Genomic DNA, 20,345 nt, shown 5'->3' with positions numbered 1-20,345 from the left:
TGGGTCTTACATGCCTGATCCCATCGACACCTCGTGATCATACAGGTTAATGTTTCTTTGATGTGGGCTTTGTTGCTTGAGCAAGATGGCCGCTTGTTTATCTTCAAGCCTTTAAGACCCCAGATGCCATATCTTTTGATAGCCGGGCACCGAGAGGCAAAGCATGTAGAACTCTGAACACGTATTAAAAAGACTCAGGAAAAGTAGCTATTATATTGTACTTCTTTCACGATTATGATTACCACCTTCTGTGTTTTAGTTTCCAACCAAGTTTCCAGTATCATCTATAGCACAGCATAAACCAATAATATTAAACTTGAGAAAACCACGAGATCCTCTATGTAATCTTTCATAAAACCTGGTAGAATCTCATGCTTTTTGTAACGAGTTTTTAACTCGTTTTGTAACGATTCTGAAGTTTTGCTTTCCACCTGAGCTTCTACCTGTTTCCACCTGAGTTTCTGATACAGGAGACACCATGGTGACCATCAGATCAAGGGGTATCATCACAAACGAAATTTCAGCTCATTATGCAATTTGCTCGAAGTGGTAAATCTCAGACTCTTGAAGTAACAGCTCAAACATTCTAGCTCCTCCGACAGGTCCTCCTGCGGACACTGCAGGCAGGGTCCTTAAAGGGTTAGTATATGATTAAGGGCACATTCCCTCGCTCAGAATGATCCGCATGGACTTGCCTTCTCGGTGATCTAAGAGCATGCATGCTTCATGCCACAGGTGCTGCAGGCCTCTGTTCTCATAGGAAATTCTACCAAGTTTCTCTGGTGCAGTCAGTGGAAAAAATGACAGTGCAGGAGGCCCATGGAAGGTGGGGACCAGGACAGGGCACACAACTCCTGGCAACTACTCCATTTCCCAAGGGAGTAAACATGATACTGAATATGGTCAAGTAGTATCAGCCACTTTATTACTGAAGCATAAAACCAGCTTTCTCCTAGGGTCTAAGAGCACAGGCTCGGGTCAGATGGGCCAAATTTGAACCCCTCTCAACCCACTAACAAGCTGAAGAACCTTGGACAATTTACTTAACTTCTCTCTATGACAGCTGTGAGAATTAAATGGGGGAATATTTACTATATATATGTGTATGTAAAATAGCTTTGCCATGGTAAGTGGCAGGTTCTATTATTATTTTCAAAGTAGTGGGGGAATATAGTGATAATCTGAGATAAGGCTAATCTAAAATGTCACTTTTCCCCTTAATGAGGCTGTCTTAAAGAATCTATTCACAAGTCTAAACTAGTCCCCACTCCTCCTTAAAACAAACAAAAAAAATTAGTAATTCAGTTATAAAATTAGCTAATTATTTTTCTGAAAAGAACATTAAGTCCATGTGCTGAGGCAACAGTACCTCTAACAAGAATTAATACTGCCTAGTGTAAGTGTCCCCTTTTAATGTCCATTCTTATTCTTATTTCTTTTGCAAGGAATTATGTTAATGCCTGCTGGGAAGCTAAGGAACCAGCAGGCCAGCGTGTGGAGGGCTGGAAAGTGCCTGAAAGGCAGAGCTTTCGGGTCAGAATCCACCAAGATGTGGTGCACGTCCTATGACTTCTCCTCCCGCTCCTACACAGACATGAGTAACTGGTCACAGTACTCCTCTGTTCTCGCACACTCTTGAATGGGCCATAACATCTTCCTTCTTGGATAAGTCAAAACCCAAGCCCAACTCATGGCCATTGCTTCGATTCCAACTCAAAGGGGCCCTGGTGGCATCGTGGTTGCATGTTGAGCTGCTAACAGCTAGGTCAGCAGTCTGAAGCCACCAGCAGCTCCACAGGAGAAAGACCTGTGGAAACGCAATGAGCTTTTCTACTCCCCTAAAGAGCTGCAGTTTTGGAAACCACTGGGGCAGTTCTAACCTGCCCTATAGAGTTGCTATGAGTCAGAATCAACTTGATGGCTGTGAGTTTGGTTTTTGAGTTTATACTGTATTACTTTTAATTCTTAGGTAAATAAGAAACCTGAAGAATGGAGAATTGGCTAAAGCTAAAAAAACAAGAAAGAGGACTGAAGATGACCATCCCTCTGCTCCTCACCCTAGAGATCTGCTGCAAGACCTTCCCAGCCTAGGTGGGAAGCCACGGAGCAAAGGCCTCACCTCAGTTCACAGTCTGTGCCGCAGGGCTCAGTGATGGGTGCGGGCTGGGGTAGCCGTTCACATCTGTGATCAGACACAGTAAAATGATCCGAATCTCTGGTGCACACAAGCTTTCTTTTCCGTTCCCCTAAACAGGTGGGAAAAAAATGAGCTGGAGAAAATAACCCCTATATAGACCAGGGATTAGCAAACGTTCTGTAAAGGGCCAGCCAGTCAATACTTTGGTTTTGCTAGCCATGCAATTTCGGTCATAACAACTGAACTCTACCATTATAGGGCAAAAGCAGTCACAGGCAACGTAAGGGGCCTTCAAATAGTTCATAGAAAAATTAACTTGAGGGGACATGGAATTTATACGTGAACTTTTTAAAGGTTCCTACATACAAGAAACCAATGGATGTGATTCTATTCCAATAAAGCTTTATTTACAAAAGCACAAGACAGGCTAGATTTGGCCCACTGGCTACAGTTTGCTGACCTTTAATTTAGATAAAAGGAAACAAATAAATAACACATAATACAAATATACATCCATATTTCAGGGGAAAGTATTATGTCACAGATGATTCTACACAGTTTACCCTGGGAGTAAACTCTCAGAAGAAGAACATATATATCATATTCTGAATCCCTTAAAAAGTTAAGCTTCACAGTCAGTATGATAAGAGAAATTCTGAGAAAGGAGGAGAGAAGGCAAGTAGCCAGGACGTTTATATATTGACTTCTTTTTTAAAAGAAAACAAAGAGAAACCCCCAAACTCAGGCCCCCAGCAGATACCTTGGCAGGGCTTGCTGCAAGCTTGCCAGGGCCCGTGGCTGTTCCAGTAAAACTGGTAAGGCTTGTCTTCGATGGGAATATTGAAAGAATAGCGCACGTTGGGCTGACTCAGTGTTCCCACCGACAACACCTGGAAAGTGCACACAAAATGGGGAGTGTGTTTGCATGCCAGGGGTTCCCAGGGGGAAGGAAGGGGTGCTGGACTCGTGATCCAGCTTTTACCTGAACCAAAAGTTCTTGCTCAATGCGATCCGTGGAGTTGAGTCTTTCCACCACGAGGTCGGATCCGCTGTATTCTATCACAGCCCTCCCGATGGGGATTTTCGTTTTGAACATTGTGACAACAAAGTTTCCATTTAGGAAGTATTCTCCATTACTGTCTGATAATGCTGCAGAGGAGAGAAGAGTATTCTGTGAGCTGCTGCCAATTACCACCTGTTTTAAATACGAATTCACACCCTGATTGGCAGGGAGTTATAGTGCAAAGACTTTAAAGCCAGGCAGACATAAGTTCAAATGTCACTTTTGCCACTTCCAGTTGTGGAGCCACCAGAAATGCAACTTTCTGCCTTCGTTTCTTGACCTCTAAAACGGGACGCCTACCTCTCATGGTGCCTGGAAAACTTAGGAAATCATATAAAACGGGTCCAAATTACCCTGGAGCAATGCTTGAGTGAAGTACCCCAACACTGGTCAGCTGAGGATTTGACGGCCCTTCCAGGGGTGGTAGCAGCAGGTCCACCTTTCTGTCGGCCCCGCGCGTCAAAGGAGATGTGGGCTTCACAGGGCTTTCAACGGCTGCTTTTTCAGAAGTACAGCAGCGGGCCTTTCTCCTGAGGCACCTGTGGAGGCCTCCCACCTCCAATCTCTCAGTTAACTGTCAAGCACCTTAACTGTTTACACCAACGGTTCTCAACCTGTAGGTCACAACCCCTTTGGGGGTGGAACTACCCTTTCACAGGGGCCACCAGATTCGTAACAGTAGCAAAATTACAGTTATGAAGTAACAACAAAAATAATGTTTTGGTTGGGGGGGGCGGGTCACCACAACATGAGGAACTGTATTAAAGGGTCACAATATGAGGAATGTTGAGAACCACAGGTTTACCCCGTCCGGGGACGTCTCTAATAGAATCAGACCAGTGAAAGACTACAGAAGAGGATAAAGTGCTCCTACCAATGCAACTATCAATATATTGATGGGCCAAGCCCCAGTGAGCTTTCACAAAAGACGGGCTCCTTTCATATTTTACTGTTAAAACCCAAACTGAAGTGCATACTGAACGATGACCTCGTGATCATATGACTAGACTGGAAAAACTATGCCAAACTATGCATCATGTTGCATTCTTTTCCATCCCAAAAACCTGAGCAAGATTGAATGACAACATACATGTTCTTACCTGTAAGGCAAAATAAACTTTATGACCTTATTTTTTTATTAATTTCTCGAGATAAAATCACAATTATACTTTTCCCACATTGTATTTACTACAAAGATGTTTTAATCTCTTTGAGGCCAGAGCATGGCATCCCATCAGACTCAACAGGAAAACACTCCTAAAGGTCAACAAACAGACCTTGAACTATTTATAGGCTTTTATTTTTTTGTTGTACGTTTTTATTGTTGTTGTTTTGATTTCTTCTGTTGCTTTGATTTTCAATGTCTTGTTTTCTGTGCATATTATTATCTCTGAAGGTCTATCTAGATAAGGTAGATGGGATAAACACTCTGGAGGAGAAAACAATGGGACCAACGGTTCTGGGGGGGACATGGGAGAGGGGGAGGCGGGGGAAAGGAAGTGGGTGTTAACAAACCCAGAGACAAGGGAACAACAAGTGACCAAAAATCAATGGCGAGGGGGGTGTAGGAGGCCTGGTAGGGCTTGATCAAGGGCAATGTAACTGAGAAGAATTAATGAAACCCAAACGAAGGTTGAGCATGACAGTAGGACAAGAGGAAAGTGAAAGGAAATAGAGGAAACAAGTAGGAGGCAAAGGGCATTTATAGAGGTCTAAATACAGGTATGTACATATGTAAATATATTTATATAGGATGATGGGGAAATAGATCTATGTGCATTTATTTACAGGTTTACTATTAAGGAAGCAGATGGACATTGAGCCTCTACTCAAGTACTCCTCCAATACAAGAAAACTTTGTGTTCTATTAACTTGGCATTCCACGATGCTCACCTTCCCGACATAATCTCTGAAGACAACATGGGTGCATAAGCAAATGTGGTGAAGAAAGCTGATGGTGCCTGGCTATCAAAAGCTATAGTGTCTGGGGTCTTAAAGGCTTGAAGATAAACAAGCAGCCACCTAGCTCAGAAGCCCCAAAGCCCACATGGAAGAAGCACATCAGCCTGTATGATCACAAAGTGTTGATAGGATCAGGTATCAGGCATCAAAGACCCAAAGCAAAAAATCATAATGTGAAGGGGGGCGGGGCACGGGTAGAGTTCAGAGTGGAGGCCCAAAGCCAATATGTAAGCAATTGGACATCTCCTTACAGAAGGATCTCGGGGAGAAGGCAGGCCAGTCAGAGTGTAGTACAGCACCAATGAAACATACAGCTTTCCTCTGGTTCTTTCATGGTTCTTCCCCACCACTATCATAACTCTAATTCTACCTTACAAATCTGGCTAGACTAGAGCATGTACATGGGTACAGATAATAGCTGGAAACACAGGGAATACAAGACAGATAAACTCCTTGGGACCAATATTGTGAGTAGCCATACCAGCAGGGTAAGAGGAAGGTTTGGGGAAAAAGGGGAAATGGTTCACAATGAAACTGATCACTACAACCCACTCCCAGGGGGATGGACAACAGACAAGGGGGTAAAGGAAGACATTGGACTGTGTAGGACATAAAAAATAAGCATAAGAATTTATAAATTATCAAGGGTTCATGAGGGAGGGAGGAGAAAAAATGAGGAGCTGATAGCAAGGACTCAAGTAGAAAGTAAATGCTTTAAAAACAATGATGGCAACATATGTACAAAAGTACTTGAGACAATGGATGTATGTATGGATTGTGATAGAGTTGTACAAGCTCCCAGTAAAATGATTAAAAAACAAAAACAGAAAAAACCTGCAGGACTGAGTAGAACTGCCCCATAGGGTTTCCAAGTCTATCATCTTAATTGAAGCAGACTGCCTCAACTTCCTCCTCTGGAATGGCTGCTGGGTTTGAACCACTGACCTTTTAGTTAGCTGCTGAGTATTTAACAACTGTGCCACAAAGAACAAATAGAGACCAGATTTAACACACAAAATTTCAGAGTTTTAAGTAAGTTTGGTATTTTTTTTCTGCAAGAGGGTGTGAACATTTTTAGTAAAGCAGCTATTAAACATTTTAGTTTTATAAGCCAGTGAAGATCTAGGTCCATAGTAGGTGCTCTATCGATGATGAATGAACAGTAGGGTGATTGATGGAACCTGACACTCGTGACAAGAATAGAGTCCTTCTAGCTAAATGGCTCATCCCCAGTCAGTGGAAACCTCTGGCAATCTCATCTCCCCTGGGCCTCTGCAGCATGAGACCCACTAGCCACGCAAGACGCAGGACTTTCAATGGGTCACTGATCAGAGATGAGGTTAATTCTGTGGCGCCTTAGGCATCCTGACACTGCTTTCTAAGGTGAATCACTTACAAGGTGACTGCATGATGGGCTGCCAACAAGGCCACCCAATTCCTTCAAGTTAAGTCTTATGCCAGCAGCCCAGCTGATATTTCACCAACAGGGGAAATGAGCCGTCACAAGGCCTGTTCTATGAATTAAGCAGTATTGCAATTCCTACTTGCACTCAAAGAGCAGGTGTCTCTTCTAGTCATTCGCGGGCTCCTTTCTGATGTCCGCATGTTTTCTCTCCTGCTTATGCTACCCTCAGGCATTATACCCTGCACTGCTTGTTCCTTATCCCAATAGACAGTGATCTAAGACTTCTCTTCTGATTTGCTCTGTCAAACAACTTGGCCCCAGACATCTTTAAAGTCATCAGTTGAAATGAAGCTCCTGCTCTATCTTGAATGGAATCACTTCCAGTCTTCTCATGACTACAGTTAATTCAGGGCTGAGTATACTGGAGGCATACTCTTTTGAGGAAATAACCTGGTGGCTTTAACCCAACAGGAGGGGTGGGTCTTTGTGAAAGGATAATCTTGGACAGTGAGCCTTTCTGCTTCTGTATCTCGTAAAATATATGCTTTTCTGAAAGCAGGAGCCTACTGCCCCACCTCCCACTCATGCTACTCTCTCAAAACTCACTGTCAGCGAGTTTCCAAGAATGTAACTCTTCATGGACGTAGAAAGCCCAGTCTTTCTCCTGGATTAGTTTACCCCGGCACCACACTGCACTCATTAGGCTGGGCTGTTACAAAGGCCCTCACCAAAACAGCCTGAGAGAGAGTGGCTTGACTTGCCCCTCATAGAAACATGTGAAAGATGAGGATGACAAGCCACTTGGCCCCAGACATCTTTAGAGTCATCAGTTGGAAGGAAGCTCTTGCTCTGTCTTGAATGGAATCAGCAATGCACCAGCTGTGAAGGGCCCGGGCAATATTTCCCTATGGGCTTAAACACCTGCCCAGTGCATTTGCTAATCTTCCTCCAAGTCAAGGGTAAACATTTACACACCCTGGACTTGATGACAACATCAAATTCTTCCTAAATTGTTAAGTAACCATTGTAAGGTTCAACGCTTCGAGGTCCCGACTTTCACACCCAGTGAACTGCGACTGGTGTGTGTTGCAAGCTGGCTTGCCATTTGCTGCCAGAGAGAGAGCCCACTGGAGGCCAACAGGTGGTTTGCTCATAATATTTCATTAAAGAGCCACAACTGGTGCAGGCTGCCTGTCCCAGATGACAAATCTTCTTTAATTTCTACTTTTATTCTTTAACAGGAGATTAAAGACCCTTCAGTGAGGAATAAAGGTTATCAGGTGGCCCTCCCTGCATGCAGGCTCCTGACCTGCGTTGATTAAATTGCATTGGAGGGAGATTATTTTTCCAGGAAGGACAAGAATAGAGGAGGAGCCTTCTCTCTTGTAAGGAGAAGAAAGGCTCAGCTCAATACAGTCTTCTGCTCTCAGCAAGTTAATTTATAAAGGAGGCTTCATGCAATGCTGCTTGATTTAATTAGGAAGTCATGCTCCGCCGTCACATGCTCAAATTTATAACCAAGTGCAAGAAGAGGAATGACTGGCCCATCTTGGGCAGTGGTGGAGTGAGAAATAAGGGATTCCCACAAAAATAGTTTGAAAAGGGTCCCCATGAAGTTTGTTCAATGATTTTTAGCCAACAATCCATCGGACATTTCTCACTCAACCCACTTTCATCAAGCTGATTCCCGCTCATCACAGCCTATCGACAGGGTACAACTGTCCCTGTGAGTTTCTGAAACTGTAACTCTTTATAAGACTAGAAAGCCGCATCGTTCTTCCTCGGAGTGGCTATTGGTTTTGAACTGCTAACCTTGCAATTAGTAGCCCAACTTAAAACCACTATGCTACCAGGGCTCCTTAGGAGGGTAGAGAGAAAGCTGATACTGCCAGAGTCATTTATTCCAAGGAAGATTTGGTGATCTCTGAAAAAGGGGATGATTGTGTTTATGTTCAAGATAGCTCAACAAAGACAGCAGATGAATGAATTTCTCAACAGGCAAGCACTCATTTACTAAGAAGACCAGGCGAAGGCTTGCTGTCAGGAGGTGAAGATTTAAAGGCTGTATAACACTAGTGGTCACATGGAGAAGTAGGAAACAAGGCTTCCCAACTCAGCTGATGGCAGCTCAGTCCTCTTAGTTGCTCAGGACAATACCTTGGAGTCACCCTTGACGATTCCTTCTCTCACACACCGTATTCAATCCATCGACCTTCAGAACATATCAAGAGCTCATGGCATACACCACCACCGCCGCCCACGTCCTATTTTTAGCCAAAGCACTAGGATCAGTCTCTCTTTCTCTTCATCTCCATCTCTATCTCCTCCTCCCCCTCTCTCTCAGATTATTCCAGTAAATTTCTACCCACTGTCTGCTTCTACCTTCTACCTCTCTCTCTCCATCTGTCTTCCATATAAGAGCCAAAATTGATCCTTTTAAGACACGAATATGATCATTCATATCCTATCATTCCTCTGCTCAAACCCTCCTGTAGTTCCCTCATTTCTCTGAGGAGAATCTGAATTCCTTGGTTCTAGGACCCTATGATGCTTGATTGTATTTGTCAACTTGCCTGGGATGGTTCCTAGTTATTTGGTCAGGCCCTCGTCTGGTTGCTGTTATGAAGTTGTATTGTGTGATTAAAACAGGTGGCCTTAAAAAGAAGTCAATTCCTCCCCACTGCGTGGGTGGGTCTCATGCAATGTGAAGGCCTGAGGAGCAGAGGCCACAAAGATTCACACACAGGGGGAAGAGAGGGCATGAGAAACCGTATTTCCCCCAGAGCTGGTGCCCTGATGTGAACTTCCAGTCCCTCAAATTGTGAGATGGCAAATCTGTTTTTGTTAGAACAAAATGTTCGTGCATTGAGGGAGGGTATGAGCAGAGGCCTGAAGTCCATCTACTACCTCAGTTTATTGCCATATAAATATATGTACAGGTGTGTACATATGTAATTCATAAAAAAAAGACTGTTTATGGGATTACATAGCCCAGTCTTTCACCTAGCAACCTGCTGGTGGTTTCGAACTGCCAACCAGATGGAGCACAGTCTCACGCTTAATCACTATACCACCTGTACTCAATAGGACTACTCATTTCACAATAAATGCAAACCCTTGAAAACCTGATTTGAATCCTTTCTATTTTCCAAAATTCATAGGAAGTCAGCTGCCACTGAGCTGGCTCTGGCTCGGAGTGACCTTATGAATAACAAAACAAAACACCGTCTGGTACTGTGCCATCTCCCCGATCATTATGTGAGCCCATTGCTGTGGCTCCCTGTGCCAATCCATCTCACGGAGAGTTCGTCAGCCCCTTGCTGTAGTCAAAAATAGCAGCACAGCATGAATCAATGTGCTAAAAATGTGTGTATGAGAAACAATCAAAATAATGAATTTTCTGATAAAGATATCTCTACAATGAATTGGAGACATACATTAAACATAGATATATGAATGGATCTGGGGCTTGGACTTCATCATAGCCCTCACCTAAGAACAATTAGTTCTTATGTCATAGTTCTTACGGCCCAACTTGATACCCTGAGGATGGGATCACTAAAGATATGGGTGTTAACTAGCCTGTGTGATCCAAGGAGTGTAAATAAAATCCAAACCCAAAGGAGGAAATGTTATCAGAGCTTAAATTGTGAACAGCTGATTTGCAGAAGGTTATGGTGACAGTGGAAGCCCAAAATCCATTTTCAGGCTCCACACGAGGATTAAGCCTTCAGAAAAGGCTATGTGACTAGCCTTGCTATCCAACAGAGCATTGTAAAGTCAGGTATGCATGATGTAATGTGCTTAAACTATAACATCTTATCATTTGATCTTTCTTTTGACCCATTTTAAAATTACTTCAATTTTTAATATTTTCTGCTTTCTTTTCAATTGAGGTTTTTCTGTTTTGTTTTGTCATTGTTGGTGTTTGTTTCTTATTTTTGTTTTGTGTGATTTCTTGTATATGAAATACAGGATTGGCAAATCTAGAGACAGTTACTAGATTGATAATTGCTTAAGAGTATGGCAGGGGAGGATGGGAGAAATGAGGAGCTAGCACCAATGAGCCTGAGAAAGAAAAAAAATTCTGAAATTGATTGTGGTGATTTCATAACTCTTCTAAATGTGACTGGACTATTAAATTTTATGACATGCAAAGTGTATGCCAATAAAAAAGTAATAATGAATTTTGAAGATGAACTCCCTTGGGTAGAAATTCATGTCACAGGGAAACTGTCTGTGTACAACAGGGTAAAGAAGTGGGTCTGCCCACTCCCCCCTCCCCTAGAGGACCAGGGCCCGCGTCCCGTCTCACCTAAGTAGTTGTCATCCTCGTACTCCCCTGAGAAACTGTGCTGCCGCACGTCGAGGCTGGTAGCGCCTGCTGGAATCCGGACCACATTGCTGTAACCTGGGAAGAAGCGAGCACAGGTTCAGAGCTCCTCAGAGGGGCTCTCTTCCTTTGAGCATGGGATGAAAGGCAGGGGACACGGATATAACGTTATTCTCACCAACCTGCTCCTTCGAGCCAGATGGATATGTACTGGAACAAGTTTGATTTTATGTCTGATATGAATATGCTTACATATTACAAGTGGATAACAGTGTTTGCACTTTGACTATTTTGCTTTTCACCATTCCTGGACTCTTACCATAACGCACAAGATTAAATGTCCCAGCTACCGTTTTGCATGAAGAATTATCGCCACCACACACCCCGCATTTATCTCTTCGGGCTTTCGAATTTAAAATGCGGTCACATCCAGCTTCCTTTAAAAAGAAAACAATGGATAGAAAGGGTCAGGATGGCAAATGATGGCTTTCTGTGAACGATGAGCATTCAAAATGACAGAACAGTCCGTGGTGCCCAGAGCCTGGCTACTTAAAATGTGGTCCGTGGACCCGCAGTTCCTCCTCCTGACAGCTTTTCCTAGAGGTGAACGATCAATCTATAACATATGGGCTTAATTTTAAGGGCAGAGGGTACAGTAAAGGAGTATGTGTGAGTGAGTGTGTGTGTGTACATTACCATAATAAATCCCTCAGGGTAGGTTTTGTGTAAGCCCCCCATAGGCTGAGAACATCAGGAAAAACAAACTGCAAGGGAGTGAATCCTGACTCATAGGGACCCTGTAGGGCAGGGTAAAACTGCCCCTGTGGGTTCCCAAGACTGTAACTATTTACAGGAGTAGAAGCTTCATCATTCTCCTGCAGAGCACCTAATGGCTTCAAACTGCTGAGCTTGCTGTTAGCAGGCCTAGCCTAAAACCCACTACACCACGTGTCTCTCAACTTCTGGCGTGTACCGAATCCAGGGCTGCTGCCACCACCACTCTGGGTCAGGACCGTGCTTTGAGAGCCACTGCCCTAGACACTGCACAGACATTAGCAGTTGCTCTTCTCTCACGGTCGCCACAAACCACAGCTTGGCAGTGATACAACACAGGGAAGAAAATGTCCCCTGGGACATACCTGGCACACGCCTTGGACACAGATATCGCTGGTGTGCCGGCCACAAGGCGTTCCATCCACCACTTTGTCTTGGAGCTTATAGTAGGCGGAGTTGCCGGCCACCCGGCAGAACAGCTTGCACCGGTCCTTGAACAAAACTGGACAGCAGAAACGGGATGCCACATGACGTTTGTGCCTGGGCCCAGAGCCAGCCTGCTGAGGCAGGCTCTTCCCCCCAGTACTTACTTCCACTGTATTTGGGGACCCAACGCACGGTAGGGGACAGCCCGTGGAAGTTAAAATGCTTCCCGTTAAAGTGAGCGCACTGCTCCTCTCGGAAGTCGCCTTTCTGCTTGAGACACGGCTCTGTGTTGCAGGACTTGAATTTCTTGCGGTGCCCTACACAGTACTTCCCACCATTTTTGGGCCTGAGGAAATATAAAGCATGCACAACGCTGTGTTATCATTGCTCCCTCTGCTGTGATGTCTTGTCCTGTATGGAAGCAAACCGAGGTGACAAAACTATTGGGGAAAGGATTGGATCCTCTGAAGTCTGAGTGTGTTTGCCTTTGACCTTTCACAGCATTGCTTGCACAACATTGGCGGGGCTACTCACCCTATGTGAGCCTCAGTCTGTCCATCTGCAAAATGGGCTACAGCTAGTCAGGCTGGCGTGAGGCTAAAACGAGAGCACATGAAGTGTGAAGCACAAAGCCTTGTGCCTATTAGGCTATTTGCTGCCCTCTTCCTCTGGGAACATTCACCGTCCTTCCTTGTTAACCATACAGAAAGTGAAAGGCACCATGCAGTAGCCGGACTGCTTCCTTTCTGCCTCCTGGGCCTTATTATACTCGCGGCACAGTCCTAAAGCTCCACCTCCTCTCATTCTGCTCCTCCCACTCGCTCCCCCCATAACCATGGCTTCGATTTGTTTTGTTCTACTAGAGGGAATGTACTCCTATTTTGACTAACTTGCCAGGGGGTAGGGGTGGGGGGTGAGGGGGTCATGGGAGAACGTCGTGGACTGGTTTGATTACCTTTCGTGTGACAAGAGTATGGCGCACGCCTTGCAAAGCATCACAGTGCAAATTTAACTGTGTCATGCAACCCTCTACATGCATTTTCCAGATGTGACCCCAAGAGGAAATTATACAGCCCCATCTACCAGCAGTCAGCGCCTTGCCAAGTTCATCGTGGAAACGGGAAGATCACAGAATCATAGGAAGTCAGGGTGCACCCACCCAGGGCTGGAATGGCTCTGATTTCACAGCCACCCTAGGGCACCCCTGAAAGAAAGTTTCCCATCTTTTGTCTTTAGAACAAATTGCTCAGAGCAACCCTCGCCATGAGGAACGTTTGGCGTTGTTATCCAGGGTTTTCAGAAATGGGAAATATGTCCATATGCCTATAAAGCTGAGAATCTGAGGGAGCCAGGGAGTCCCGGTAAGGCTCTGGAGTTGGATGTGAGTTCCAGTCTTGACCCTATCCTCGCTGTGTGACCTTGGGCCAAGTTCTTATTTCTCTGAGCTTCATTTCCCCCTTCTCTGAAAATGAGTACACGTAGTAAGTACCTGAAAATGGTAGCTACTCCAACGTTGTTGCAGTCACACGAACGCTGCAGTTTGTCTTAAAGCCTGACTGTGAACCATGCGGTCTGCATGTCATGGCAGGCCTGAGCCCTCCTGCGTGATCCTGGGCCTCAGCGGGGAGGGACCAGCTAGAGAAGCCTGCCCTGATACTCATCAGCGTGCTCCCCAGAGAGAAGGCTGGGAAAGTAAGGGAAGGCCAAAGGCTTTGCACCTGTAAGCTGGATGACCTTGCACAAACCACCTGGCTTCTCTGAGCGCTCCTTCATATTTAAAACAGATGCAGTACTGGCTGCCTCACAAGCTTGCATTGAATCTGACAAACTTGGCTAGGAGTCTCGTAAATATTTACTGTGATGCATCATGAAGACGGCATCTAACCTACCCACTGCCACTGAGCTGATTCCGACTCCCGGGGGCCCAGCTGGATCGAGGAGAACTGGCACATTTGGCTTTCCAAGGCTTCAACTCTTCACGGGAGCAGGAAGCCCCTTCTTTCTCTCGCAGAGTCGAACTGGTGACCTTGTGGTTGGCAGCTCAATGCGTAACTCACTACCCCATCAGGGCTCCTTAGCCTGCATCTAGGGATGCAAACTGGTGCATAACCCAGCCGTATCTGTGTCAGATTGTCTGTGCCTCCCCAAACACACACCGCAGATGAGTTATTTGGCACTTAACTTGCCAACATTCTCTGATCGCTTTCCTACGGGTAGGGCTTTTACGTCAAGCAAAAACAGGTTCAGAAAATATGCGTCATTTGCTGAGGTCACAGGGATCATAAAAGAGCGGCTCCAGAACAGGAAGCCAATGTTTCCCACCGTGCTCTCCCTGCTACGCCATCCAGCGGCCGTGGGCCAGTGGCTTGCCTTTATCTTTTTTAGTGCCAGGGAAAGATGCAGTCTGGGTTTCCTGGATACCAAGTCCATCCCTCAGTACCATGACCTTGCAGCCTCACGCACAACTTATCACAGGTTACACGTGAATAATACATCAGGTGAAACTGGTTTAAAATAAGCTACAAGGAAGAACACACACACACACACACACACACACACACACCCAACCCCCTTGATTTCCCCTTAAGCCCAAATCACCGTTTGAAATGCCTCAATTGACAATGGTGGGTTGATTGTTTATTTCATGAAAGCAACTCACATTTCTTGCCCTTAGAAACTAACATTTTGAAGATGTTGATCTTCTGCTGACTCTTGAAATGTATACAGCACAACCACCATTTGGGCCGCAAATACTTACTATGCGTGTAGGCAGCTTACTTCAGGAGGTTAACACCTTCCACCCTCTCTCACTCTAACCATGGCAAAGAGCATTTTGTGACTTATTTTGTACAACCAATGTTTTTTTCTTTTAATAAGCAACATATAAAAAACCACTATATGTAAGAGGCAATATTGCTGAGAGGTTTTAGACATGGACTGTGGAGACTCAGAGTTTCAATCCTTTTCTTGCTTCTTAATAATGATGCGGTCAAGTGAGCTGCTTAACATTGCTAAGCCTCAGTTTCTTCATTTACAAAAGGAGGTTGATATTAATATCAGTTTTGTAGGATTCAGTGAAGACTGACTGATGCCTTGAAGATTTGGCAAAAAGTACATGCCTAAAAAATGTTTAGCTATTTCAGGGGCCAGAAAACAACTGCCTGTGGGCCAAATCCTGCTTGATGCATGGCCTGTGGGCTTAACTAGGAGCTCTGGTGGCATAGTGATTAAATACTGGGCTGCTAACCTGCAAGATCAGCAGTTCAAAACCACCAGCCACTCCATGGCAGAAAGATGGCGCTTTCTATTCCCAATATCAGTTACAAGCTCAGCCAGTTCTACTTGTCCTATTAAGACTGCGATGAGTTGGCGTTGACTTGATGGCAGTGAGTTTGGTTTTATGGTTTGCAACCTAAACTATTTATTTTCTAACTCAAAGGAGGGATATTTCATGGCATGTAAAATCCCATGAAATTCAAATTTCGATGTCCACAGATAAAGATTTATTGGAACATAGTGACCTCCATTCATTTATGGTGAAGTGTTGTGACAGAGACTAAGGGACCCACAAAACCCAAAATGTTTCCTCTCTGGAGCGTTACAGAGAAAGCGTGCTAGCCCCTGAGGTCTTCTCACATACTGCTTTGCATGTTCTGACACTAAATGTACTCAGCCATCCTGAGGGTGGTTGGTACAATCAGTTGCTCTTACATTGATTATCAGACCTTTCTTTCCCAGAGGAGCTAGATTCCCAAAGTTATTTCTAGATTCCCAAAGTTATTTGGCCTATTACTCCCTTTTCAGGGGAAAAAAAAAAAAAAAAAAAAATATATATATATATATATATATATCTCAGCGATTCCCCAGCAATTAAAAATGTCCATACAATAGCCCATAATCCACTCACTCACTCACTCATTCATTACCATCCAGTCGATGATGGCTCATAGTGACCCTATAGAACTGCCCTTTGAGTTTCCAAGACTGTAATTCTTTATGAAAGTAGAAAGCTCTGTTTTTCTTCCATAGTTTTGAACTGCTGACCTTGCAGTTAAGCAGCCAAACACACAACTAACTAGGGCAGAGTGCCTTTTGGATATGAAATATCTGTTTTCACAGCAGCCCTGGATCACTCCAGCACTCCCAGGGGGCAGTGTCACCCACTTTGGGAAACACTGTACCAGTGGGTTGAACTTGTCTGACATGAGGCAGCTGAGTTCAGGAAGCAAGAGGAGAAATCAACTCAGGCCTGCCTGACCCCAAAGCCCCAGAGCTGGCCTTTCTCTACCATGCTGTCTTCTCACAAAGCAGCCTTCTTCCTGGAAAACCCATGATCTATTACTTCCATTGCATTTTACATAAAGATCATTTCTCACTTCACTAGTGATATGACTTCAATAACGGAAAACGTGCTCTTCTGAAATACATGGTTCTTCTTAGTTGTAGATAATGTGCTTGCTGCCTGGCTGGTATATACCCGGTAGTAGGCCAGGGCATAGCCACCTCTGAGTTCACCATCCAGCATGGAAAAAATTAGTTTTATAATTGAATAGTTCAACTGGATAGGCGCATTTTTTCCATGTAAGCAAATGCTGGAAATGATAGGAAATGCAGCTTAAAAAAAAACAATATTAACCACAGTTTCCAACTACCAAGTGCCTTCTTAACAAAATGTTGCATGTCAAATAGGGATGGAAAGGCCTGAAGGAAAGGGCTAGATTAATTACTATGGAAGTAACTACTCTGGGCAGCCAAGTCAGAGCCCTCTTTCAAGCATGTTATACAACCAAGCCTGTGAATACATATGTAGGGACTTGAAAAATTAGTGGGAAAATTCTATTATCTTTTAATTCCACTTCTCCGTAAACTTTTTTAAACCTCCCAACTACCCATTTAAACCTCCCAACTACCCACCCGACACCCCACCCCCACCCCTACACACACAACACACACACACACACACACCACGGAGAAATTCATTCTGTGGCCAAAGCTATGCAGGAATTGGAGGGAAAGGCACTGAAGGTTCATTCTATCCTCAAGGAAAGCTAAACTTTGGTCTGCAAATGGCTTTGAACAGAGGTCATAATTTCTCTGCCTGCTTCGAATGAACTTGGGGCAAGTTTACATGGGTTAGCACAGGGCAGGATCTCTAAGGATACTCCTGGCTGCCTAGGAGGCATTGTGTTTCCTGTGCTTAACAGAATTTTTTATAGTACAGGTCTTATATCCAGGGGGAGGGAATGATGAAGGGCTATTTCAAGATAGTAGCATATGGAGCTCAACTCCAAAACCAAAACAAAGTGACCACCACTGAGCGAATTATGACCCATAACAGTAGCCCCATCGGAGTAGACCGGCCCAGTGGGTTTTCCAGACTTAACTCTTTATGCGAGTTGAAAGCCTCACCTTTCTCTTGAGGAACTGCCGGTGGTTTCAAACTCTTGACCGTTTGCTTAACAGGTCAATGTGTATGTAACTCACTATGCCATCAGGGCTCCGTGGGAGCTCAACTAGTGACCACTAACGGTCTTCCCAAATGGTGCACTGTGTGGTTCTGAGTATCCTTATTCTGTCATGAGTGAGCAGCTGTCCTACTGCAACCAATTCTCCAGATTTCCAAACAAGTTACTCCTAACTCAATGTCTCAAGACACTTCGTGGCAATTCTTCACAACCCAGTGACAGATCAGTGTTCCTAGAGGAAGCAGGCGAATCTTTAATATTCTTTTTTTTTTTTTCTGTAGGATTTCATCAGTAGTCATTATGGTGAAAGAATGCTCTGCTTTTCCTAAAGAAGTAACATGATTTCATTGTGCTGCCTCCTAACAATTGTATAAACCACGCTATTCTGGTCACTAGGCAGCCTGGAGTGAACTCCCAGGGCACACAATAACAAGTGTAGAATGTGCTGTGTGATGTGTTAAGGCATCTTCTAGGTCTTGTTTCTGTACTTGGGATGTTGGTGGTGATACTAAATTTAGCTTTTATCCTATTACCTGTTTCTTAGGGGTCATGTCATGAAGTTATTGTCCAAAGACACTTTGAGAGTGAAAAAGGAGAATTATCATATTAGCAAGGCAAACGGCTAATGCTTTGAGCTGTTGACTAAGAGATTGAAGGCTTGGGTCTACCCAGAGACGCCTCACACAAAAAAAGGCCTGGAGATCTACTTCTCAAAAAGAAAAGGCTGGGGGGGGGGGAAGCCAGTGAAAACTCCAAGAGCCTAATTCTACTCTGACACCCAGGGGCGAGTGCAATGAGCGGGAGTTGACTAAGGCAACTTTGGGCATGTTGTCGGGAGAGTCCAATCGCTGCAGAAGGACCTGCTGCTCGGTCGAGTAGCAGGGCAGCAAAATGAGGGAAGCCCTCCCCAAGATGGACTGACCCAGTGGCTACACCAATGGGCTCAAATATAAGAACACCTGTGAGGACGGTGTTTGATTAGGTGGTTTCGTTCATTTTACAGAAGGTTGCGATGCACTGGAACCAAGTCAACAGAAGCTAACGGCACCAGAAGACAACTGGTCAACTGATTTCCTCTAGCAACCGGTGTCAACTAGGACTGTCCTGGTAAACCAAGATACATGATCACCTTAATTGAGCGGAAAGTTAATTTTTCACAAATCAAGTCTGGGTTAAAAAACAAACCATTAAAGAGGTGAGGGGGGATTCAGGCCCCCATTTGCATGATGGCAAGCATGCAGCACCATAGACTAATCGAGACCAACATGTGTGTGACCAAAATTAGAAAGCATGCGGCTCTCCAGCTGGCTAATCAAATCTAGCATGATCCTTCGTGCATGTGAGACCATGTCTCCTTTGATTTTTACGCTTTTAGGAAAATGTAAAAACAGCAGCAGCAACTAAAAATACTGCACCGAGTGTCCAGATATTAAATAAGCACATTCTTGGATCACAAGAATACTGTGAAAACTAAAACAACCCTGTGCTCTGCACAGACATGCATTGGAATCGAAAAGTAGACCATCTACCGGCTCATCACATTGAGAGAAGGGATCGCCCCAGCAAGCGGGGACTTTTTCCTCATCCCCCCTCAAGAGCAGTGCTGGCACGTCCATGTCCCACAGAGCAAACCTGCTGTGTGAAATTCTCTGAGCACGCTTTGAAGCTGAGTTTTGGGGCCTTCCTCTTTCCTCAGTCTCTCTTTTCAAAAAACACTTCTCCAGTGCCATGGGAACCTCACTATTCAGAGGCCATCTCCTGCCTCAGTGAACAGGGACACCCTAAAGTGTACCTGTCGGGCCGACTTTCCATGAAAATGATGTCACGGCTGGCACCCAACCAGGAGGGCTGGCTTGTCTTAAAGCTTCCCACAGAAAAGAGCCAGGGCAAGGGCCTCCCATCGGGGTCTTTAATGATCAGCCCTTAACTTCTGAATGTGATGATCTTGGCTTCACTTTGAAGCTTCAGAGCCTTTTCTGCTGAGATTGTCTGTCATCTGGGCTGATTCCCTTTGTCCAGTTCAGTGAGGGAGTGATTTATCTCCCTTCACTGTCATCCACATGACTTCTCGAGTTGCTATGAGGAAAAATAGAAAAAGAGCCAAACACACCTTTTGAATAGAATAATCTGTGTCCATTATTTTAAAGTGCCTACTGTTTCCAATATCCATATGCACATGAAAGCTTCACTAGTGTTTTATAACGAGAATCTTGCTCACATAAGCAACAAACAGTTTTAAAGTTTTAAAGGAGTGATCATAGTTACTATTAAAATATTTTATTTTAAAGCTTCAATAAATAACTAGGATATAGAGTTAAATTTTAAAAGCAAGCTGCAGATGAGCACATGTAAGTGTGTGTATATATTCATATATACATTCATTATATGTATACATATTATAGTTAGGTGCCATCAACTAAGTGCCGACTTACAGTGACCCAGTGTACACAAAAGGAACACTGCCTGGTCCTCTGCCAACACCCTGCTATGTTTGAGCCCATTGTTGCAGATATATATATATATTTCAAAGGGGCTTCAAATAGTTTGTGGGAAATGGAACAGAATAATGAATTTTTTCCCATCAACTCTTGGAAGCTTCCTAATATTGTGAGAGCTGCATAATAACTATTTAATATAATATATATTACAGCTATAGGAGCCCTTGTGGTGTAGTGGTTACATGTTGGGCTGCAATGTGAAACATTGTCAGTTCAAAGCCACCAGCTACTCCACAGGAGAAAGATGGCACTTTGTTCTCCTATAGAGGTACAGTCTCAGAA

At 44.3% G+C, this 20,345-nt stretch overlaps 1 protein-coding gene across 6 annotated transcripts in view; it reads right to left on the bottom strand.

Moving 5' to 3' along the window:
* Window positions 1-20,345, bottom strand: part of ADAMTS9 (ADAM metallopeptidase with thrombospondin type 1 motif 9) — a 177,734-nt gene that overhangs the window by 98,445 nt on the left and 58,944 nt on the right. For all 6 annotated transcript variants that reach the window (XM_045289812.1, XM_045289814.1, XM_045289813.1 and 3 more), the window contains 7 exons: window positions 12,265-12,446; window positions 12,040-12,176; window positions 11,220-11,337; window positions 10,883-10,978; window positions 3,120-3,286; window positions 2,898-3,027; window positions 2,120-2,246 (listed from right to left, as the gene is read on the bottom strand). In XM_045289812.1, coding sequence (XP_045145747.1) covers window positions 2,120-2,246; window positions 2,898-3,027; window positions 3,120-3,286; window positions 10,883-10,978; window positions 11,220-11,337; window positions 12,040-12,176; window positions 12,265-12,446 — 957 coding nt within the window. The remainder of the gene's footprint in view (window positions 1-2,119; window positions 2,247-2,897; window positions 3,028-3,119; window positions 3,287-10,882; window positions 10,979-11,219; window positions 11,338-12,039; window positions 12,177-12,264; window positions 12,447-20,345) is intronic.

The sequence above is a fragment of the Echinops telfairi genome, unplaced genomic scaffold (genome assembly GCF_000313985.2).
Source record: "Echinops telfairi isolate 266 unplaced genomic scaffold, ASM31398v2 ScPeMD7_31;HRSCAF=116, whole genome shotgun sequence".
NCBI lineage: Eukaryota > Metazoa > Chordata > Mammalia > Afrosoricida > Tenrecidae > Echinops > Echinops telfairi.
The sequence above is the reverse complement of the archived record's forward strand: the minus strand, read 5'-3'. Positions and strand labels throughout refer to the sequence as shown.